General features: G+C 44.2%; 1 protein-coding gene across 4 annotated transcripts in view; it reads left to right on the forward strand.

Annotated features, from left to right (window-relative positions):
- Positions 1-24,915, forward strand: part of chd7 (chromodomain helicase DNA binding protein 7) — a 322,761-nt gene that overhangs the window by 284,758 nt on the left and 13,088 nt on the right. For all 4 annotated transcript variants that reach the window (XM_038809440.1, XM_038809439.1, XM_038809438.1 and 1 more), the window contains 3 exons: positions 594-754; positions 9,694-9,918; positions 11,373-11,819. In XM_038809440.1, the coding sequence (XP_038665368.1) occupies positions 594-754; positions 9,694-9,918; positions 11,373-11,819 (833 nt within the window). The remainder of the gene's footprint in view (positions 1-593; positions 755-9,693; positions 9,919-11,372; positions 11,820-24,915) is intronic.

A 24,915-nucleotide genomic window follows, 5' to 3' on the forward strand; every position in this document is an offset into this window, starting at 1 on the left:
TTTGGATTTCATGGCACACCATGCTGACAGTGTGTACCATCAGCATGATGCACTGTAGCAAAGTCATCAAGGTTCCTTCAATGGTATCTTCCAAACGTGCAACCTCTGCCACTTCGGACACGGCAGCAGGCTCAAGGGAACTCCTCTATCCTCAAGCCCCCCTCCAAGTAACACGTCATCCTGACTTGAAGCTATATCAACATTCTTTCATTGTTACTGGGTCAAACTCCTTGAATTTGCACCACTGTGGGAGTACCATCTTCAAGCTCTGCAAAACTTCACAAACATGGCCTACCACCATTTCCTCAAAAGCAATAAGCAAAACCCTCAAAAAAAACCCTCAAATTTGTAGTTATCGGCTAATACCACAATAGACCACACACCTGTATACATGTTTTGGTGACTGCAAGTAGTCCTTAATGTTCTTTTTATAAAATATGCCAATATAAAGTAGACACGTAATGGCGTAACAATATTTTAAATGATTTCACTGGTAGATTATACTAATACTTTTGTTGCTGTTGAAGTACTTCAAACTGGACATGAGAACATAGTGTTGATAACGTATTCAAACTGTGTGATTTTCTTCTCAGCTGGCACTGCTTCCCATGGCAAACATTTTGACGAAGAAAGTAATGCATCTTTGAGCACTGCCCGTGATGAAACTCGTGACGGCTTCTTCATGGAAGATAGTGAACCCACAGTAGCTCAGCTGCTTCACGAAAGAACATATTCTTTTTCCTTCTGGCCAAAGGTTAGTTGGGTTCAAAACTTTGAATTATAATTAATTGTTGTTGTATTGTGCTAAAGAGAACAAAGTTTGAACCAAATTTATTTAACAAATCCAAATTTGGTCTACATTTTGGTTCCTTTGAACAAAATATTTAAATAGGACGTGGCTGATTTTATGTTCTTTAAAACACGCGCATCACTGTCATAAATAAAGTAGTGGTAACTGTAAGAATACGCTTCAATCACAAATATCAGGAACTAGAGCAGTTCCGTCCCTCTGTCATCTCTTTTTTTTAAGTTTTTGATTGTCTCTTGGCTGCAGTGAAGCAAAGCCTTAATCATTGATGCAATCCAAGAGTGACAGTACCCGTAATTTATGTTTGTCTGCCAATCCCCCCCCCTCTCATCCACCTGTTGGTAGGGTTGCATGTGGCCTCCCAAAGCCACAAAAATGCCATCTGGACTTCAATATATAGCAAACTACAGTTGCAAATCTGTATTCTATCACACTGCCCCATCTGTTGGGCCTCAGTTTGGTCCTCCCAAAGTTTTATTGATGCATACGCATAGTTTAAATTAATGAGTATCCAATTTTCTTTCGCCATCCAGTACAAGGCATTTCAGCTTTCACTCAAACTCGGGTGCAGGAGTCGATATTTTAGATCCTCAAATTCCTCACCTGACATATAAACATATGTATGTATGAACATCTATAATTTCTTCCTAAAAATGTATTCATTCCTTGCCTGTGATCCTGGTAAAGAAGGTTAAGATGTATTGCAATTGGACTTCTGGTGGCGGCGATGTCCGAGTGAGCCGCACATTCGGCGGGCTCTCACTCCGGCGGGCGTTTAGGGGCTGATTCCCCGCGATAGCGGGACCACGGAGCTGAAGGAAGGCGGCAGCGAAAGTGCTGAGGAGCGGGCTGCGGCACATGGAACAGCGGGGGTCCTTGAGGCAGAAGAAAAGGGAGAAAAAGGGACAGAGGCAAGGACCTGAAGAAACTTACCTGGAACCTAAGATGGCGGACACACGGACCCCGGACTCCGCAATCCAGCAGGCGCTGGATAACATGCTCCAGGTAATGAAGTCCAGTTTTGAAGCGCTGAAGCGGGACAGCTTGGACCCAATCCAGAAAGCGGTGGATTAGCTGAACCAGAGGCTGGATGCGCAAGATGTTAAAGTTAAGGAGCTGGGAGAGGCGGTGGAGGAGCAGGCGGATGCGCAGACGGTTGCGGCGCTAGAAGTCGACGGGCAGAAGGAGCGGCAAAGAAGACTGCTGGACAGAGTGGAGGAGCTGGAGAATAGAGCCCGCAGGAACAACCTGAGGATGGTCGGCCTCCCGGAGGGGGCTGAGGGAGCTGATGCCGCAGCGTTTGTAACAGACCTATTGATGCAGCTGATGGGGGCCGAAGCCTTTCCGCGACCACCGGAGCTGGAGGGGGGGGGCATACAGAGTGCAGGGGCGGCCTGGCGGACTCCCCCCCCCCCCCCCCCCCCTGCCCGATGGTGATTAGGTTCCACAGGTTCGTGGACCAGGAGCGGGTGCTGCGGTGGGCAAAGAGCGCCAGGAGCAGCATGTGGAACAACAGTGTCCTCCAACAGTGTCCTCCGCATTTACCAGGACCTAAGCCAGGAGGTGGCTCGGCGGCGAGCAGCCTTTAAGAATGTCAAGGCGGTGCTGTTCAAGAAGCACGTGAAGTTTGGTCTGCAGTTCCCGGCTCGTCTATGGGTCACGCACCAGGGTCAACACCACTACTTCTCCGAGCCTGAAGAAGCGATGGACTTTGCGAGGGATCAGGGGCTGGTCCCGAAAAGAGGCCCCACGGACGCGAATTAGGGCCCGAGGACTACCGTGGGAAGGTACGCCAAATGGGCCTGGACTGCTGTTCAACGGTTTGCTGGGTCAAAGATGCCAAGCGGAACATTTGGGACTCTTTCCTTTGTTCATGGACATTGGTTTGGGGTTTTTTTTTTATTGTTTCTTTTTTCTCTTATGTTTTTGTTTTTTCCTCTTTTTTCTGTTTTTTCCTTTTTGGGCGGATTTGTACTTTTTGTGCAGCTCGCGGAGGACACTGGAGCCGGCACGGTAACGAAGGGGAGCCGGTCAGCAAGGGGGGCCAAGGACGTGGGTTGGGGGTTTTTTTTTTGGTTTTTTTTTTGTTGATGTCCATGCCTTCCTGTGCCAGAGTTTGCTCCAGTGGGTTGGAGAGGGGGATGGGGCGCCGGGGAGTGGGGAGGAGGACGGGGAAACAATGAGAATGAGACAGGAAGGCACCGGAGTGTTGAGTCACCGGGCTAGCAGATTGGCTAGTCAAGGGAGCCGGGTGGGGGGGGGGGGGGGGGGGGGGGGGGGGGGGGGGGAGATCACAGCCAGTGGATGGCAGGGGTGGGGGTATCGGGGGATGTTGTTGGGGGGGGGGGGTTGTTCTGCTGACGTGGGAGGGACTTGAAATAGGCACTGGAAAGGAGGTCGAGGGTGGAGGCAGCCAACGGGCGGGCCAGGAATGGCGTGACGCATGGGCCTGGGGCCGGCCCGAGAGAGGCTGTGGCTGACCAGCGTGGTGGGAGGGTGGGTTGTGCCCCCCAACCAGGCTGATCACCTGGAACGTCAGGGGACTGAATGGGCCGGTTAAGAGGGCGCGGGTGTTCGTGCACTTGCGGGCTCTGAGGGCGGACGTAATGTTGCAGGAGGCACATCTGAAAGTGTCTGACCAGACCAGGCTAAGGAACGGCTGGATTAGCCAGGTCTTCCACTCGGACTTGGACTCGAAGTCCAGGGGGGTGGCAATCATGATCAACACACGGGTGCAATTTGAGGCGGAGGGCATAGCCGCAGACAGGGGGGGCAAATACCTGATGGTATGGGGCAGACTGGAGGGGAGAAAAGTGGTGCTGGTGAATATATATGCCCCGAACTGGGATGACGTGGACTTCATTAAAAGAGTGCTGGGGAAGATCCCGGACCTGGACTCTCGCAGGCTAATAATGGGGGGGGACTTTAACATGGTCCTTGACCCGGCTTTGGATCGGTCGTGTCCCAGAACGGGTAGACTCCCAGCAATGGCAAGGGAGCTGAAAGGGTTTATGGAGCAAATGGGGGCAGTGGACCCCTGGAGAGCTAGACAGCCGACAGGAAGGGGCTACTCGTTTTACTCGCACGTCCATAAAGTATATTCTAGGATAGATTTCTTCGTACTAAGCAGGGATTGTATTGGGGAGGTAAAGAACACGGAATATTCGGCAATTACTATCTCAGACCATGCCCCGCACTGGGTAGACCTGCAGATCGGGGGGGGCGAGCTACCAACGCCCGCAATGGAGGCTAGACGTGGGACTGCTGTCGGAGAAGGGGATCTGTGAGAGGCTTCGGAGGTGTATGCAAAATTACCTGCAGATGAATGACACGGGGGAGGTCTCAGCGGCGACCCTGTGGGAGGCGCTAAAAGCAGTAGTGCGGGGGGGAGCTGATTTCAATTGGGGCCCACAGAGCCAAGGCAGACAGGGCAGAGATGAATAGATTGGTCAGGAAAATGGGTCGGATAGATGAAGAACACGCAGAGTCCCCGGGGGAGGTTTTACTCGGGGAGAGGCAGAGACTACAGGCGGAACTGGGGACACTATCCACGAGTAGGGCCGTGGAACAGCTTAGGAAGGCGAGGGGCGTGGTGTACGAGCATGGGGAAAAGGCTAGCAGACTGTTAGCGCAGCAACTCAGGAGGAGGGAGGCGGCCAGGAAAATAGGTAGAGTGATGGATGGGGAGGGGCGCAAAGTGGAAGACCCGGCAGGATTGAATAAGGTATTCCGGGACTTCTATCGCAAACTGTATACTTCGGAGCCGCCGGAAGAACCGGAGGAGATGAAAAGGTTTCTGGACGGGTTAACATTCCCAACAGTAGGTGGGGGGCGAGTGGATGAGTTGGGGCCCCGATTAGAGTGGAGGAGGTATTGGGGGGCCTAAAGGCCATGCAGTCGGGGAAAGCCCTGGGGCCGGATGGATACCCAGTAGAGTTCTATAGGAAGTTTTCTGAGCTGGTGGGCCCGGTCTTGGAGAGGGTTTTCAATGAGGCAAGGGACAGAGGGACCCTGCCACCGACAATGTCGCAAGCCACTATATCACTGATATTGAAGCGGGGTAAAGACCCGGAGGCGTGCGGGTCCTACAGGCCAATCTCCCTGATTAATGTTGACGCCAAGCTCCTAGCAAAGGTACTGGCGGTTAGAATGGAGGACTGCGTACCGGAGGTGATTAGGGAGGACCAAACTGGGTTCGTGAAAGGTAGGCAGCTGGCGGCCAACCTGAGAAGATTACTTAATGTGATAATGATGCCCCCGGCGGGCAGGGAGGTGGAGGTAGTGGTGACGATGGACGACGAGAAGGCCTTTGATCGGGTGGAGTTGGACTATCTATGGGAGGTGCTCGGATGGTTTGGGTTCGGGGAGGGACTGGTGGATTGGATCACATTATTATATCAGGCCCCGAGGGCCAGCGTCAGGACTAACAGAGTAGTGTCGGAGTACTTTAGGCTGTACCGAGGGACCAGACAGGGCTGCCCGCTCTCCCCGCTGCTGTTTGTGCTGGCCATAGAGCCGCTGGCGATTGCGCTGAGAGCCGCAGAGGGATGGAAGGGGGTGGTGAGGGGCGGGGTAGAACATAGGGTCTCTCTTTACGCAGACGACCTGCTCCTGTACGTGTCGGACCCAGTGGCCGGGATGGGAAGTATACTGGGAATGTTGAGGAAGTTCGACCAGTTTTCAGGATACAAATTAAATACGGCCAAGAGTGAAATGTTTGTGGTACAGGCAAGGGGCCAGGAGAACAGATTGAGAGGGCTACCGTTTAGGCTGGTTGAGGAAAATTTCCGGTATTTGGGAATCCAGGTGGCACGAGACTGGGGCAGGCTGTACAAGTTAAATTTGGCCAGGGTGGTGGAGCAAATGAAGGGAGAGTTTCAGAGATGGGATGCACTCCCGCTGTCGCTGGCAGGGAGGGTGCAGACTGTAAAGATGACAATCCTCCCTAGATTTCTGTTTGTTTTTCAGTGCCTCCCGATCTTTGTCCCATAGTCCTTCTTCAAAAGAGTTAACAAGATGATCATGAGCTTTGTCTGGGCGGGGAAATCCCCGCGGGTGAAGAAGGCGATGCTGGAGAGGAAACGCAGCGAGGGAGGGCTGGCTTTGCCGAGTCTGATTAATTATTACTGGGCGGCCAACATTGCTATGATAAGGAAGTGGATGGTGGGTACGGGGTCTATCTGGGAGCGGGTGGAGGCGGCTTTGTGCGGGGCTCCAGCTTGGCAGCCCTGGTCACGGCTCCTCTACTGCTGCTGCCGGCCAGGTACTCCACCAGCCCGGTAGTGGTGGCGACCCTGCGGATATGGGGCCAGTGGAGGAGGCATGTAGGGGAGATGGGGGCGTCGGTTTGGGCGCCAATCTGCGACAACCATCGGTTTGCCCCCGGGAGTATGGAATGGGGGTTTCGAGTATGGCGTCGGGCGGGGGTGGGAAGGGTGGGCGATATGTTCCTGGAAGGGAGCTTTGCAAGTTTGAGGAGCTTGGAGGAGAAATTTGGGCTGGTAAGGGGAAATGATTTTAGGTACCTACAATTGCGGGACTTTGTTCGTAGACAGGTCCCATCTTTCCCACGCCTCCCGCCAATGGGGATCCAAGACAGAATAGTCTCTAGGGGGGAAGAAGGGGCGGGTAGAGTCTCTGATATTTATACGGTGCTCATGAGGGAGGAAGGGTCCCAGACGGAGGAACTGAAACTTAAATGGGAGGAGGAGCTAGGCGGGGAAATGGAGGACGGGCTGTGGGCAGAGGCCCTGAGTAGGGTAAATTCGACCGCGACATGTGCCAGGCTGGGGCTGATTCAATTTAAGGTCGTTCACCGGGCCCACATGACAGTGGCTCGGATGAGCAAATTCCTTGGGATAGAGGACAAATGCGCTAGGTGCGCGGGAGGACCAGCGAACCACGTTCACATGTTTTGGGCATGCCCTAAGCTTAGGGGGTACTGGGAGGGATTTGCGGGCATCATGTCCCGGGTGCGAAAAACAGGGGTGGCGATGGGTCCAGGGGTGGCAATTTTTGGGGTTTCAGAAGATCCGGGAGTCCAGGGGGAGAAAGAGGCCGATATTTTGGCCTTTGCTTCCCTGATAGCCCGGCGAGGAATACTATTGGCGTGGAGGGACTCGAAGCCCCCGAAGACTGAGTTGTGGCTTGCGGGCATGTCGAGTTTTCCTGGGTTTGGAAAAAATTAAGTTCGCCTTGAGGGGATCTGTACAGGGGTTCGCCCAGAGGTGGCAACCATTTATTGACTTCTTTGCGGGAGAATGAGCGTCAGCAGGGGGTGGGGAGTAGTGTAGAGTAGGAGGGATAAAATGGCAGGTAGTACCGGTGGGAGAGGAGCGGGCTTGTGCAGTATGTTACGATTGAAGTATTGAAAGTACGTGGATGTTTGCACATTTTTGCCTTTTTTGCTTTCTTTCTGTTGATGTCTGTAACTGTTTACAAAGCCAAAAACTACCTCAATAAAATTGTTTATTAAAAAAAAAAGATATATTGCAATTATGGTTATCTTTGTCTCAAAGTTTGAAATCCACGTTGCATCCATTCCTTCCTGTTGCTTGCCATTTCAACTCCGCATCTTGCTCGCGTTTTTGTCCTTAGCCTGCTGCAATGCTCCAATGAAGCCCTATGCAAACTGGAGGAGCAGTACCTCATTTTCTGATTAGGCGCGTTACAGTCCTCATGACTTAACATTGAGTTCAACAACTTCAGACTGTGACCACTCTCTTCCACCGTGACCCTTTTAAAAACATTTTCTATGTCCAAAACATTTTTTTGTTTTTTTTTTTTTGTTTTTTTTTTTAATTTAGAGTACCCAATTTGTTTTTTCCAATTAAGGGGCAATTTAGCGTGGCCAATCCACCTACTCTGCACATTTTTGGGTTGTGGGGGCGAAACCCACGCAGACACGGGGAGAATGTGCAAACTCCACACAGACAGTGACCCAGAGCCGGGATCGAACCTGGGACCTCAGCGCCGTGAGGCGGTTGTGCTAACCACTAGGCCACCGTGCTGCCCTAACATTTTTTTGTTTTGATGCAAAATCACCCAATCCACTCAAGGCCAATATGTCATTGGTCTTTATTTTTGCTTTCACTGATCACTGACCTTTCTTTATTCTCTCATTAACGCATTCTGATATCTTTTATGTAACAATTAGCACCTTCTGCCATTAACGCTTCATATGTTTTGTGACCTACACAACTTTGTTGCAATCTCTCCTAGCTCCCACCAATCACTGACCTTCTACTCTGCTCCATCTGCTCATCTGCTACACACCCCTCTTATACACAGTATATAATCATCACATTTCTACCTCTTTAACTCCAAAGAACGAGCCATACAAACTCAAAATGTTATCTCTATTTTGTCTCTCCACAGATACTGCACCTGTTGAGTTTTTCCAACATTTCCAGTGTGTTTCAGATTCCAGCATCTGCAGTATTTTGCTTTTCTTATTCATTTTCTATGTTGTATTAACTATTCAAATGTAATATTTTAAGTTGTTCCACAAGGCTTTCTCGTGTTCTTGCGTAGCAACTCTTGATGTGATAATTAAATTATTCCTCATAAAACATAATTTTGCCCATCAAAGCCTATCACTAATACAGTAACTTATCATCCATCTGTGTTTCCAACATCCCCATGGTTTTGCCTACACTGCTTAGCAAATTATTCCAAACACATAGCACTCTTTCAAGATTTGATATGTTAAACTTTTCACTAACTTCAATTTATACACTTGTTAACTTTGTAGTAAGAATATTATTTTATATATCAGCAAGATTTAATATTTTGTATAGATAATGTTCCCCATCAGCGTTTCCTTAACTGATGCAAAGTTTGAGCTTCTGTATGGTTTATCAAGTCTCATTCTTTCTAATGTATCTATCTTGTGCTGAATGCTCTGTTGCCTGAGCACTGTATTGTAAGTGCCTAGCATAGCATTTATAGAAATATATTCTACTACTCCATATATCTATGTATTCTATTGGCTATTTTAAGTGTTTTGTTACAACATTTAGATGTCAGTAACCCTGGTTACTTGGAGTCTCCGTATACTCATTCAGTTCCAAGCATCAAATGCTTAATATATTTTCTAACATGCTTGTAATAATTTCCATTTATTGGTTTTAAATTTAATTTGTCTTCCCAATTGCAAAGCTAACCTCTATTGCTCTCCCAATTTAAATGTCAGCAAATGTGTTACCAATGGGAGTGTTGTTAGAAACTGACTCCGATGCCCAACCACACCTTGTGAGTACTCTAATGAGCAGTCTTTGCTTTTTCCCAGCAAAATGATCACCAGATCCTTATGGGTTTCAATTTAAATTTTCATGCAGGTTTTAGTTTATTAACTTCTTCTCTATGAAATCCTCGGGAGTCTCACTGTATCTATAACCTCTTCAAAGAAGTCATGTGTTAGTCATGCAGGATTATTCTCTTAATCTACTTGGACCATTAAATTATTACTATAGAGGCCTTGGGCAAACTTATTTTGGTGGTTATATAGTACAAAATAGTCTCCACAGGCACACAGTTTTAAAATGTAAAATCTATAATTCTGTCAGGTGTTGTTTGCAATCGAGGTACTTGTTACACTTTGCTGTGGGAGATTGGGTAACTCAGTTGACTGGATGGCTGGTTCATGATGCGGAGCAACGCCCAAATCTGGGTTCAAATCTGGCTGAGGTTATTCATGACCTTCTCAACCTTGTCCCTCGCCTGAGGTTGATGACCTTCAGATTAAATAACCACCAGTCAGCTCATCAAGGGAGGGCAACCTATGGTCCTCTGGGACTGTGGCAACATTTACCTTTTCACATATTAGTATGCAACACCCTGATTTTAGTGCATCTATACAAAAGTTTTTGTATTTTGCATTGCAGGATCGTGTAATGATTAATCGCTTGGACAACATATGCGAAACAGTAGTCAAGGGAAAATGGCCTATAAATAGGCGTCAGCCATTTGATTTTCATGGTATGATCAACTATACACCCACATCAGTGGAAAGCCCTTTACCAAGGAGGAGTTTCACTGAACTCTCCATGGTAGGTCAAGGGAGCTTCAGTGCCTGTGAAGATATAGCTGGTTCTCCTCAGGTATCAAGGGTAGGTGTTTTAATATTACTGCTTCACAATGTTGAATATGTTTAAAAAACTGAAGAGCAAACCTGAGGTGATGTAGAGCAGAGAAATGAAGTTGCATTTTATTTTCTCAGTGGTAAACTACACTTCAGTAATTTCCTTTTACCACTTCCCACTCTGTTCCAATTTATACAAGAGAGTGGTTTCTTGATTGGTGGACTGGGAGAATGTCAAAATTGAATGTTGAATCCTAGAGCCTGAACTAAAAATTGAGAGTGTTCAGTCGCTTAAGCAGGTAGATAATTGTTGTTTCTTGATGTTCTTAACATTGTTGGTATAAACTCTATCTAATTCATGACCTAGAAGGTTGATGCCAGAAGTCAGACACGGATGTCTTCTCCCGTGCCATCATCCTTCTGGCCACAATGTTCAAAAGTGAAAAAAATCCTTCATGTTAATGGGAACTCTAAACTAAAGAAATCTTTCATTGTGTTGCTTTGAAACAATTCAGATCATTGTGTTTCATTCTTGGTGTATAAACTACAAAATTCAATGCACTTTAATATTCTCAAGTTTTAACATTTTCAGTAGTTTCTTAAAGTTGTATATTTAATTTTCAGGAAATCCTAAAATTTTATGCTAAAAACTTTATTACAGCATTTTTTTTGTATGTTTACATGTCCAAGATTTTAATAATACCGGACAATCTCCCACACGTGCACAAAACCCAAGTGTCATTTTCAAGCTGAGAGGTTAGAGGGCAGGAATAACTGGACCAGAACTTGTCAATGTAATTCAGTTCCCTTTTTGACATAATTTATTTTTTATATATAATGCTTTGATTTTATCTTATTCATTAATAGTAATGGTTACGATGATCATGAAACCAAAAATTGAAGTTGGTTGGAAATATTGGATTCTCTCTGCATGAAAGTCTGAGAAGCTGTCGGAGAGCAAACTCAGATGTTACAGTACTACACGTGGTGGGTGGGTCCATTAACCATGGCAGTTTATGTGGGCAGTTGCCATTATAAATGGGAAGCTTTTGACACCGATAACAAAAGCAAGAAGCAGTGCAAAAAATAAAGATTATTACTAAACTATAAATGGTGGCTGTTTGTGTGAGAATGGCTTCATTTGGACTCCTATATTTAAATAATGGAGGACCAAGACCGTTGCATTCTGAGCATCCCAACTTAATGACTCTGTTGTACCTTTTAGAAAGATTTCATTGTTCTCCATTTAGAATATTTGATTCATTTGCTTCCACAAGCACTCTAGCTCACATTCATTTTTCTGTGTGTGAAAAGAAGAGATTTTGTGCAGAAAGGTTGGTTTCAAATTTTCTTTCCTGATCATTACATTTTTCTTAATGAAACATTGGAGGGACTTTGCAGTCCAAAGCAGCAAACATAAATTTATACTGAATGGAAATAGGTTTTGGATACTAAATGCAAAATCTTTTTCTTTCACTGCAGGATGATGCATTGAACCTGTCAGTTCCAAGGCAACGCAGGAGACGACGAAAGAAGATTGAAATAGAAGCCGAGCGAGCTGCAAGGAGAAGAAACCTGATGGAAATGGTAGCTCAGCTTCGTGAGTCCCAAGCAGCCTCAGACAGTGGTCAGGAGAGAGCTGTGGACTTATCAAAAGCCTCCAGAGAGGCAAAAAGTTCTACCTCAGTCAGTAACCTTTCTATTAATTCCAAGTATGTTTTGCCGAATGCCTCTGTGCCAGTATCTGATGCCTATAAAGCCCACATAGAAATGCTGCAAGCAGGCCTTTCACGAACACCAACTGGACTTATGATAAATGGTTCATTAGTTGATGGAGAAATGCCAATAAAAAGGAGAAGAGGCAGAAGGAAAAATGTCGAGGGTCTTGATCTCCTATTTATGAATAACAAACGGACTTCATTAAGTGCGGTAAGTAACATTTTAAAAGGTTCTTAATTTGCTTTTTAATTTTTTTACAATTCCTCTGTCCCTCACCAACTTGTGTGAAATTGCTTTTCAGCAGTGAAATATGATTTCTTTTTATTTGCTTTAATATGTTGATAGGACTCAACAGAATTTTTACTATTATAGGTTTTGTAGTGGTAAAGTTTGGAAGTCAGGCCGGTGTGTGCCTTGGAGGCGAAATGAGTGTACTCAAAAATGCCTTTGGAATGTTCAGCACTTGTTTAGTTAGCAGTTTAGGAGAAGAAAGTTAACTGGCATTATCAATCCCACTGCACCAATGTCGTTCCTGTTGGCAGTTCAGAGTGGCATCATCAGTGGTTGTGATGTTCATGTCAGTCTCCTAAGTCTTGCAGCTGAAAGGGAAGTGACAGGCTAAATATTTACTTTCATACTGTACCATTTTCCTTTGTCATTTATTTATTTTTCTCACTTCATACCAATTACATAATGTCACTTGATATCAATGATAAATTGTATAAATCAGGACTTCAGCATGAATATCTGCCATCCCAAAGCGCTCATGTTCAGTAAAATTGGACTGCATCTTTAATAAAACATGGGCTTGGTAATGTAAGCATTATGATGGCTATTGGATCAAAGTCTGCTGTTTTCTTGGAGATGGAAATAATAACTATTCTAAGCAGGGGTCTACTTTTATAATTGTTTGAAGCTATAGTGTAATCATTTGGCTGTCAGGATTGGTATCATGGTCTCATTGTGGCATCATCATGGTATCATTGGGTGGCACAGTGGTTAACACTGCTGTCTCACAGCTCCAGGGATCCAGGTACAATTCCTGTGTCTGTGTGCAGTTTGCACTTTCTCCCTGTGTGTAAGGGTTACCTCCGGATGCTCCAGTTTCCTCCCACAGTCCAAAGATGTGCAGGTTAGGTGGGTTGACTGCTAAATTGTCCTCGGTGCCAAAAAAAAGGTTAGGTGGGGTTACTGGATTATGGGGATAGGGTGGAGGTGTGGGCTTAAGTAGGGAGCTCTTTCCAAGGGCCGGTGCAGACTCAATGGGCTGAATGGCCTCCTTCTGCACTGTAGATTCTATGATCTGGAGATGCCGGCATTGGACTGGTGTTCTAAGACTGCTTACTGTAAATTCTATGGTCAGAATTGATTCAGAAGTGCTTTGACCGAAGTTAAACAATGTTACAGTATTAAAAATTTAGACTGTTTAGCTCTAAGCTGAGGATTGGCATCAAATCTCTTTAGAACTGTATACATGAGTCTTAGACAATGAAGATGAACTGGAGTTTGCATTGTTGTGGGCCAGGGTTCAGAAAACTCCAAAGTATATCATGGAGTTCACCTGACCTATAACTGTTTATAGATTTTGGTTATGATGAACACAAGGGCCTGTCTTTCAGGTGTTATTCAACAGAGGCCTCAAGCACTTTTAATTTAAAAAAAAAAGCTTTTTATCAACTACAAACATAAATACCCTACACAGCTACAGTAATCTATGCATCACCCTTAATCAATTTGCCCCTTCAGCTGTTCCAATTTAATAACAAGTTCCCATAAACCAGTACCCCCTTTTCAAAGGTATGGCCCAGCACACAGCACTCTAGACCTTGTATAGGTGCTCTTTTTTTCCCCAAAACAGCAGGTTTGAGTTTGTTCCAGAAAGCTATTATTTCTTTTCAAGTTATCAAGCAGTCTGGAAACAGCTTTTAAAATGAGGATAAACAGACAGGGCAAGACTTCTTTGTCTGAATCCAGCAGCCAAATGTGAAAACGTAAGCAAAAACTCAGAGGCACAAACAAGCCCCAAATCAAAGCGAAAGTAAAACTCAGAGCCACAGCCCAGTGCCACCCACAGAGTGACATCACTGAAGCCATGTGATAAGACAGAACATTTCTTAAAGGGACACTCCCATGACACCCCCGCCCCCATCAACTTCAAAGATTGTTTCATCTTTCACCTTTTCACTTTTCTAATAAGAACAATTGACAATAAATGTGCGTTATTTTTAACAAAAACAAAAGAGGCAAACATTGATAATAATACAGTCCATTTTACTAATACTTCCACCATCGAACCTGCTTCTCTTCATCACGTTCGTGTTAAGCATTCATTGTTGTATTCATGTCAAGAGGGCTAGAATACATGATCAGGGGATGTACTTCTGAGGCTGTATGAGGCTCTGGTCAGACCCCATTTGGAGTATTGTGAGCAGTTTTGGGCCCCATATCTAAGGAAGGATGTGCTGGCCTTGGAAAGGGTCCAGAGGAGGTTCACAAGAATGATCCCTGGAATGAAGAACTTGTCGTATGAGGAATGTTTGAGGAATCTGGATCTGTACTCCTTGGAGTTTAGAAAGATGAGGGGGGATCTTATTGAAATGTACAAGATACTGCGAGGCCTGGATAGAGTGGACGTGGAGATGATGTTTCCACTTGTAGGAAAAGCTAGAACCAGAGGACACCATTTCAGATTAACGGGACGATCCTTTAAAACAGAGATGAGGAGGAATAGATGTTCTTGATTAATAAGGGGATCCGGGATTATGGGGAGAAGGCTGGAGAATTGGGATGAGAAAATGTCAGCTATGATTGAATGGCAGAGCAAACGCGATGCGCCAAGTGGCCTAATTCTACTGCTATGTCTTATGGTGACAAAGCATCGGCTGTCACGTTTTCTCGTCCTGCCACATGTATAATTCTTAAATGAAATGGCTGTAACAATAAACTCCATTAAAACAGTCTGGCATTTATATTCCTCAATGGCTCCAAAAACATCAATGGATTAAGATCAGTATATATAATTGTTTCAGATGAATTGCTGGTAACATAAATCTGAAAATGTTGCAAAGCCAGCACCAAGCTCAAAATCTCCTCCTCCATCATTGAATACTTCCCCTGGTGATCATTTAATTTCTTGGAAAAATATCCCATAAGCCACTCTATTTCTTCGTTGTCTTCTTGCAAGAGCACAACACCTACGCCCACATCACTCGCAACAGCCACTTTGAATGGCTTTGTGTAATTTGGGGTGGCCAACACAGGAGCAGTGGTCAACGCAGCCTTCAGGCCGTAAAATGCCTGTTGACACTCCGCCGTCCACTGAAATTTGCTACGCTTCTTCAGCAAGTCTGTCAGTGAAGCAACCACTCTGCTAAAATATGGCACAAATCTTCGGTAAAATCCATTCATGCCTAGAGATCACATTATTTCCCTTTGTGTCGAGGGTATTGAAACTCCCCAATATCTTCTTTCACATCCCGTGGGACCATTTGTCCATGTCCAATTGTATGGCCCAGGAACCCGACTTGGGCTTTTCCAGATTCACTTTTGACTAGGTTTACCACCAAACCCACCTCCTGAAGTCAATCGAATAACTCCATCAGATGCTTCAAATGTTCTTTCAATGTCTGACTAAAAATCACCAGATCGCCTACGTATACCACACAATTGGGTAATCCTGAAATGTCTTTGTTAGTTAACCGTTGAAATGTGGCTGGGACGTTTTTCAAGCGAAATTACATAACTTTGAATCGGTATATAACATCTGGAGTCACAAAAGCTGAAATCTCCTTTGCCCTTTCAGATAAAGGTACCTGCCAGTAACCTTTGAGTAAATCAGTTTGGAGGTGAAAGCTGATTGTCCCACCTTCTCAATGCAGACCTCCAAGTGTGGGATAGGATAAGAGTCTTCTTGTAACTGCATTAACCTTTCTATAGTCCACACACAATCATTGGGTACCGTTTAGTTTCGGTACCATCACTGTGGGTGAGCTCCATTGGCTGCAACCCACTTCAATTATGCCATTTTTAGGCATACTTTCAATTTATTTTTTAACCTGTGCCAATTTTAACGGGTTAAGTCTATATGGTGTTGTTGAATTGGGACATCATTTCGCACATCTACATCATGTTTAGCCATTTTAAACTTCCCAACTTATTTCCACAAAGTTGCCCATGTGATATTAATAATTCTTTCAGGTCAGTTTGTTTTTCCTCTGGAAGGTAACATTCTCGTTATCCAATTTAGTTTGAGGAATGTCAAATTCAGAGTCATCTGGATTTGGTTCTTCACTTTGAGTTAGAATCACTAAAACCTCCTCCTGCACTCCTTCCCTTTCAAAGTACCTTTTAAGCATATTCACATGACACACTTGGTGAGTTTTCCTTCTATCTGGTGTCCGTACCACATTCACCTCACTTAATTGCCTTTCAATCTGATACGGTCCACAAAACCTTGCTTTTAAAGGTTCACCCACCACTGATAATACTAAAACTTTATTTCCACTGGCAAAGCTACAAACTTTTGCTTTCTTGTCTGCTACCTGTTTCATCACATGCTGTGAAACTTTTAAATGTTGTTTAGCCAATTCACCTGCTCTATTTAACCGTTCCCTAAAATTTGACACTTAATTCAATAATGTAATTTCAAACTGCTCACTCACCAATTTCTCGTTAATCAATTTAAGTGGTCCTCTTACCTCATGACCAAAAATCAGTTCAAAAGGACTGAATTTGATTGACTCATTAGGTGCATCCTTAATTGCAAACAGTACGACTGGAATTCCTTTATTCCAATCCTCTGGATAATCTTGACAACAAGCCCTCAACATTGTCTTTAACGTCCGATGCCACCATTCTACCGCTCCCTCCGATTCTGGATGGTATGCAGTTGATTTAAATTGTTTTATTCCTAAACTATCCATAACTTCCTTGAGTAACCTTGAGGTAAAATTTAATCCTTGATCCAATTGTATTTCTGTGGGTAGTCCATATCCAGTAACGAATTTAAGTAACTCCTCCACAATCCTTTTAGCTGTAATATTGCAGACTGGAATAAGACCATAAGACACAGGAGCAGAATTAGGACACTCGTCCCATTGAGTCTGCTCCGCCATTCAGTCATGGCTGATACTTTTTTCATCCCCATTCTCCTGCTTTCTCCCCATAACCCCTGATCTCCTTATTGATCAAAAACCTATCTATCTCTGTTTTAAAGACACTCAGTGATTTGGCCTCCACAGTCTTCTGCGGCAAAGAGTTCCACAGAGTCACCACCCTCTGGCTGAAGAAATTCCTGCTCATCTCTGTTTGAAAGGATCATACCTTTAGTCTAAGATTGTGTCCTCTGCTTCTAGTTTTTCCTACAAGTGGAAACATTCTCTCCACGTCCACTCTGTCCAGGCCACGGAGTATCCTGTAAGTTTCAATAAGATCCCCCCCTCATCCTTCTAAACTCCCAATGGGTACAGACCCAGAGTCCTCAAACGTTCCTCATATGACAAGCTCTTCATTCCAGGGATCATTTTGTGAACCTCCCCTGGACCCTTCCCAAAGCCAGCACATCCTTCCTTAGATACGGGGGCCAAAACTGCTCACAATACTCCAAATGTGATCTGGCCAGAGCCCTAGAGAGCCTCAGACGTACATCCCAGCCTTGTATTCCAGCCATCTCGACATGAATACGAACGTTGCATTTGCCTTCCTAACTGCCGACTGAACCATAAGAGAATCGTGAACAAGGCCTCCCAAGTTCCTTTGTGCTTCTGATTTCCTAAGCATCTTCCCATTTAGGAATGGCCTCTGGAAACCTAGCAGACACATTCATTATAGTAAAAAAGATATAGATTCCCACTTTTCGTTTCAGGAAGTGGTCCTACGCACTCAATTAAGATCCTTGTAACAGGTTCCTCAAATGCTGGAATGGGTATTAAGGGCGCTGGTTTTTTTAAAATGTTTTTATTCTCCATTTTCACATTTTCCTTCAAAATTTACACCCACCCACAGACCGTAAACGGTAACAAATATAAAATCAATCCCCTTAACAGCAACGATCCCATCCCCCCACCACCCCAAACAACGGCCCACCTGTCAATATATGCATCCAATGAAACGAACCCTCCCACAGTGGAAACAAAGGAGAAAATGAAAAAGGAGTCCGGGACCACCCACGGTCACCATAGAGTCCACTCCCCCCATCCCCACACTCAACGCCATCCAACCTCTGAAAGAGTACCATACATGATACACAAGAGTTTTAAACACCACCCCCCCCCCTTCCAACTCCTCCTCCTGTCCACTGCCTCTTGTAAAACTCCCGCCCTCTCCCCCCCCCCCCCCCCCCAAACTCGGTTCCTTCCCCCCCAACTTTCCACCCCGGCTAGACCACTCGGACCCTGTTCTGCAAGGCTCCGATGGCCGCAGCCCCTCCCCCACCTCACTCCCCTTCACTGGTCAGCGTAAACCGGCCAGCGTGGAGGTCCCCGCCCGGGTCCCTTTCCCCCTTCCCCGGCCCTAGGAAAGCCCAGGAATCCCCTTTTAGCACACAAACCCCGCATATCCACCTACACCCCAAAGAGCCCTCACTTCGAGTGAAAGTCCCATCACTTCCCTTGTCCAAATATATACAACATTGGCTCCTTTAGCCCATACACCCGCACGCAGTGAGACAAAAAAAAAAGAAAATACAGTCATTAGGTTACATTGGCACATGCCATTTCTCAGTTCTGCCTCAGTCCTTCTGCCTTTGCAAACTCCTCCGCTGCTTCCGCCATTCCAAAATAAAAGTCCATGAGCTTGTAAGTCACCCTCCGCTTCGCTGGATATACAATGCCGCACTGCACCTTGCTAATGTACAGTGCCCTCTTCACCCAGTTGAAAGCAACACGCCTCCTCGCCAGCTCCACCGTAAAGTCCTGGGATACACGTATACCAGCTCCAGCCCTCTGCACCATCCGCTTCTGCTTGGCCCAGCACAGGACCTTCTCCTTCACACTACCTAAGGAAGCACAAAGTCACTACCCTTGGCGGCTCACTCGCCGATGAGCCTGATCCAGTTCATATCAGGAGGGATCGTCCCCCTCCCCCAATAGTTTCGCCAACATCGCGGCAAAATACTCAGTCGGCCTCGGCCCTTCAGCTCCTTCGGGCAGCCCCACAATCCTCAAATTCTGTCGCCTGGATCTGTTTTCCAGGTCTTCCATTTTTCCTTGCAGATCCTTGTTAATCTCCATCACCTTCCGCATCTCCTTCCCCATCGAGGTAAGTTGATCACCGTGCTGCAATTGTGTCTCCTCCACTTACTTCAGCGCCTCCCCTTGCTCCTGCACTTCCGCCACTGCGCTCGCCACCGCCGTCGTCACCGGAGAAATCACCTCCACCAGCACACTCAAAACCTCCCTCATCTCCTTCCTCATTGTCTCCATATATTTTGTAAACTTCCTTTCGAATTCCGCAGCCATCACCTTAGTTATTTCTTCAGCCGTAAGCAATGCGGCCTCCCTGGTGCTCCCGCCTCCATTTTCCTTGGTGACCCCGCGGTGACCTTTCCACTCCCCGACAGACCTTCAGCTGTTTTTTTTTAGGCCTTTTTTTGCTCACCCTCGACATTTTCCTTTACTGTGCCTTCACTGTGCATTCTCCCTGCTTTTGCCGCCTCCGTGGACCCTGGGACCGGGCTTAAAGCCCCGAAAATGCCGTTCCCAAGCGGGAGCCCTCCATTGCGCGGCTGCCTCCCGCCCGCCATCACCGGAAGTCCCAAGGGCGCTGGTTTTATCACCGCTTGAGGATTCCCTATCATTTGACATGTGTGACATGATCGACAAATTTAACTACACCTTTATGTAGTCCATGCTAATAAAAATATTTTTTATTTTAGCTTGAATTTTCCTTACTCCCAAATGACCTCCTCCTGGTACCTATGTGCTACTCGCAAACCTCCTTTCTATACCCTACCGGCAATACCACTTGATGAACTTCTGCCCACTTTTCATCTGCCTGCATATGTAAAGGTCTCCATTTTCTCATTAAGTCATCATTTTTAAGGTAATAACATTGTGGTATACACTCGGATTCCTTTTCCGTATATGCTTTCTGATACATCTGTTTTATTTCTATATCTTTCTGTTGTAACTACGCCAATTTGTATGAACTAAGATTATCTGCCTCGTCCTCCACCTGTTGTTCTTTTCCAACCATCTGGTCAAAAATCCTTTCTGATAATTGAACTTCAACTTTATCTTCACTCCTCTTGTCTTAAACTGTGACTTTGCGACCTTGTTACTACATAATCCGGACAAATCCCAGGATACTCGTCCTTCAACAATTCAGTTGTTTGATTTTCCACTGGCTTATCAAGCACAGTAGGCATCACTCCCACCTGAGATCCAGCTATGTCATTACCCAAAATAAACTCTATTCCTGAACAAGATAGTTTCTCTATTACTCCTACTACCACATCACTCTTCACTGAACTTTCCAACATTATCTTATATAATGGAACACTACTCCTCTCACCCTGAATTCCACATATTCCCACCTTTTCTGGCAATATTCCACCCAATCTACATAACTCCTCATCTTCAAAGATTGCCTAGCTCCCGTATCTCTTAAAATTGTGACTTCTTTACCTGCTCCTCCTGATACCGTGAGTAAACTTTACGCACTCAAGTGCCGTATATACTCGCGTATCATGCGACTTTTGAAAACCTGAATTGTAACCTAAATTTGGGGGGGTCGCATGATACGCGAGATACAAAATTTGCGGGTGTGAAGTGCTGGCCAAGATTAGGCTGTTAAGCAGACCGTATCCATTTACGGTAAGTCAAATAGTACCCAGTAGTTAATGAAACTATTATATTTATTTTTGGACATAATGAAATATAAAACAGGAATACATATGTAGGTTAATTAACATTTAATAAAATAAAAACACTATTAAAACAAATTATTACAGGTAAACTAAAATCCTTCAAATTCGCTTTCATTGTTATCAGTGTCATCATCAAATAAAGCTTTGAATTCTTCTTCATCGAGGCAGTCGTCATACTGATCATCTTCCAGGTCTTCAATATTTTAATCCTCTTCTCCTGCATCTTCGAATAAAGCATCATCTTCACTTCCATCCAAAGCATTTGCTATTCCACATTTTTAAATGCTTTAACAATCAAATCTCCATCTATCTCAGCCCATGCTTCTTTTACCCACAAACACAGTAGAGGCAAATCCGGAGCCTTCATAGTCCCTCCCTTCGTAAATGATTTCTCGCCTTCCATCATCCTGTCATTCCATTTCTTTCTTATATTGTCTTTAAATGGCTTATTAATGGATACGTCAAGTGGCTGAACGACGCTAGTCAAGCCAGCTGGAACGATTGCTATATCGGTGTTCGATTCGCGAACAGCTTTCACAACAGAATCCACTCGATGTGACCTAAACATATCCCACACAAGTAAACTTTTTTGGCGTCGTAAACCACCTGCTCTTGATTCCCAAACTCTCTTCAGTCAAATCTTGCAGCCATTATCGTTCATCCATCCTTTTTCATGGACATGGACAATGATACCATTTGGAAGTTTTAGTTTGGGCATTAATTTCCGTTTAAAGATAACCATTGGAGGAAGTTTCGTCCCATCTGCCATACATGTTAGTACAACCGTAAAATGTGTCTTTTCATGCCCTGTAGTTTTGATAAAAATACTTTTCTCGCCGACTTTATTAACGGTTGAGTTTGATGGCATATCAAAATTCACGGGTGTCTCATCCATGTTTCCAATGCACGATAACTTATAGCTGTTAGCTTTGCGATGTTTGATTACAAATGTTTGAAAACCAGTCACTTTTTCTTCCAATTCTTTTGGGAGTTTCTGTGCAATTTTTGTTTTTCTTCTTAACACAAAGTCATGTCTTTTCATGAACCGCGTACACCATCCGGGACTTGCAGTAAACACACGAATGCCCATTTTTCTTGCTTCTCGTAAAGCATAAAGTCTTATTTTAGATCGTGTTATAATATAACCATTTTCTCGATTTTCAGACACCCACTTTGATACTTTATCTTCTAACTGCGGCCAATGACATTTCAACCCGCGATTTGCGCATTCGATCGTTGTTATGTGTTACGGTACTTGTTACGTGTTAGGTAACTGTTTATTATCGTGATTAGAAACAGCAAAACAGCTGTTTCTCATTCGGTTGTTTACGGCGGAAAGCCTAGCCTAGTGTCATCTGGTATCTCAAAAAAGTGACTCGCATGATACATAAGATATATGATAAAATCATGTTTTGGGGATGAAAATTTAGGGGTCGCATGATACGCGAGATCGCAGGATACACGAGTATATACGGTAAATTCTTTAAAGAGATCTGGCACCGCCTTATCTATCACCTCTCGATCAGGCTTTACAATCTTTTGGACGTCCTTCGCTTCAATTGGGCTTTTCTTTACCACTAACAAACCCCACTGTCTTAACCTGTTTTACCACATCAGCCTTTTCTTTATCTCCCAACACTGTGACTTTACATGGCCTAGTTTATTATAGTAAAAACATCTGAAACTTTTCATTTCTCTTCCACCCTGCTGGATTTATTTTTTAATCTGAGGTACACTGCTTATTATCTACCATCAGATCATCTTTATTTTTACCACTTGAGTATTTCTCTTTTCCCCAATTTCTATCCCTCACAGGCTGAAACTGATGTTGGAAACCAAACTTTGATTTATGAACTCATTCATAATCATCTGCCATTTCTGCTGCTAATCTCGCAGTTTTAACCCTTTGTTCTTCCACATGAGTTCTCACTGCATTAGGAATTGAATTCTTAAACTCCTCCAAAATTATAATTTCTCCAAGATCTTCATACGGTTGCTCTATTTTCAAATCCCTTATCCACCTATCAAAATTACTCTGTTTGATCCTTTCAAACTCCATGTAGGTTTGACCAGGTTCTTTCCTTAAATTTCTAAACCTTTGACTGTAGGCTTCAGGCACTAGTTCATATGCACCCAAGATGGATTTTTTCACCTCCTCATGCGTCCAAGATACCTCCTCCGAAAGTGATGCAAACACATCACTAGCTCTACCTACCAACCTGGTTTGAATCAGTAATACCCTGTGGCCATTTCATTTGTTTAGCCACTTTCTCAAATTAAATGAAAAAAGTTTCTACATTCTTCTCAACAAACCTCGGCAATGCTTGGATATATTTAAATAGATCCCCACCAAGCCTTCAACTATGACGTTCTTTCTCACTATCGCCATCACTATTCTCAAACTGTATGTTTCTCTTTACATCTGCCAATTTTAAATGACTGTTACATTTTATGGCCATTTTCTGAAGTTCAGTCTCTCTCTTTTTCTTTTTCCCCAATCTGTACCTCCCTTTCTCTTTCCCTTTATTCTGCGTGGGGTAGTCTTTGTTTTTCTCTTTCTTTGTATTCAAGCTGCTTTAATTCTTCATGTACAAGCTGCTTGATCCGTAATTGAATTCTTGCCATTTCCAATGATTCTGACTTTGTCTCAGGCAATTTTAAATGCTCAGCTACCGCCGCAATTACCTCTTATTTTTGCATTTTGTCAGGCAATGTTAACAATGTTTTTGCCAAATCTAAAAGCCTTTTTTTAGTCACTTGTTTGTATGGTAGTGTGTGTGACCTTCTCCACCCCCATAACCTTCTAAGCCTCTGAAAGAGCCATTGTCCACAACACACTCCCTACTTAAACTGGAATGCACCACCCACCATCTGAAAAGCAAACATAAATATGCTTACCCCTCATTGTCTTTAAGTTCACTAAGCCAACCTAATCATGAAAGACAGACTTTTATCCCACGAGCCCCCAATTTGTTATGGGCCAGGGTTTAGAAAACTCCAAAGTATATCATGGAGTTCACCTGACCTAAAACTGTTTGTAGATTTTGGTTACTATGAGCACAACGGCCTGTCTTTCAGGTGTTATTCACTTTTAATCAAAAAACAAGCTTTATTGTCCGAACTCAGTTAACATTTGTATAAGCACACACAGTAAGCATTTTTAACAACTACAAACATAAATACCCCACACAGCTACAGTAATCTATGCATCATCCTTAATCAATTTGCCCCTTCAGCTGTTCCAATTTAATAACAAGATCCCGTAAACCAGTACCCCCTTTTCAAACGTGTGGCCCAGTGCACCGCACTCTAGACCTTGTATAGATGTTCTTGGTTTTTTTCCATAACAGCAGGTTTGAGTTCCTTCCAGAAAGCTATTATTTATTTTCAAGTTATCAAGCAGTCTGGAAACTGCTTTTAAAATGAGGATAGACAGACAGGGCAAGACTCCTCTGTCTGAATCCAGCAGCCAAATGTTATTTCATCCTTAATAATTGACTCGAGCATTTTCCCCACCACTGATGTTAGGCTAACCGATCTATAATTCTCCTTCCTTTTTTAAAAAGTGGGGTTACATTAGCTACCCTTGAATCCATTGGAAGTCCTCCAGAGTCTATAGAATGCTGGAAAATGATCACCAATGCTTCCACTATTTCTAGGGATACTTGCTTAAATACTCTGGAGACTTATTGGGTTTTAATCCTCAATTTCCCCAATACAATTTCCTGACGAATAAGGATTTCTTTCAGTTCCTCCTTCATGCTAGACTCTGACACCTAGTATTTCCGGAAGGTTATTTGTGTCCTCCTTAGTAAAGACAGATCCAAAGTATTTGTTCAACTGGTCTGCCATCTCTATGTTGACCATTATGAATTCATAGAATGGATGAAATGAAACTAGAAATCGCTTTTGTACTGAGAAACATTCAAGATTCTGATAGAATAATTGAAGTTTTATCTAGAATAAAGTCAAGTCCCAAGTGCTGCAGAGTGGATTAAGATCACTGGCACATACAATGCAGAAGTAATAAACAAACAATACATTTGACTTACACCCTGAAAAAGATTTATTAGGGCTGTGCGAGCATCCCAACAATTATGAGGGAAGGCAACTCAACCATGAGTGATAATAGGTATTTTTATGATAAAGCAAACTTAATTTAAATACAGAATTAGCCATATTAACAACAAATAAATAGCTTTACAATTAACAGTTAAAACAGTTCTTAAATAAAAGGGGAAAAACTTTAACTCGCTCTCTACACCTGCCGCTATATTCCAACAAAGCAAACCAATAGAATTCAAATGCCTCTTCTAAAGTTAACAATCTGGGTTGGTTCTCCGTGAAGACATTTGGGAGAGACCCTTTCAGGAACAAGCTAAAAGTTATCAAGCAGTAATGGAGTTCTGATCAGACGCCAATCCTCTGGCAAACTGCTGT

Source organism: Scyliorhinus canicula, chromosome 10, assembly GCF_902713615.1.
Source record: "Scyliorhinus canicula chromosome 10, sScyCan1.1, whole genome shotgun sequence".
In the NCBI taxonomy this organism is placed as follows: Eukaryota; Metazoa; Chordata; class Chondrichthyes; order Carcharhiniformes; family Scyliorhinidae; genus Scyliorhinus; species Scyliorhinus canicula.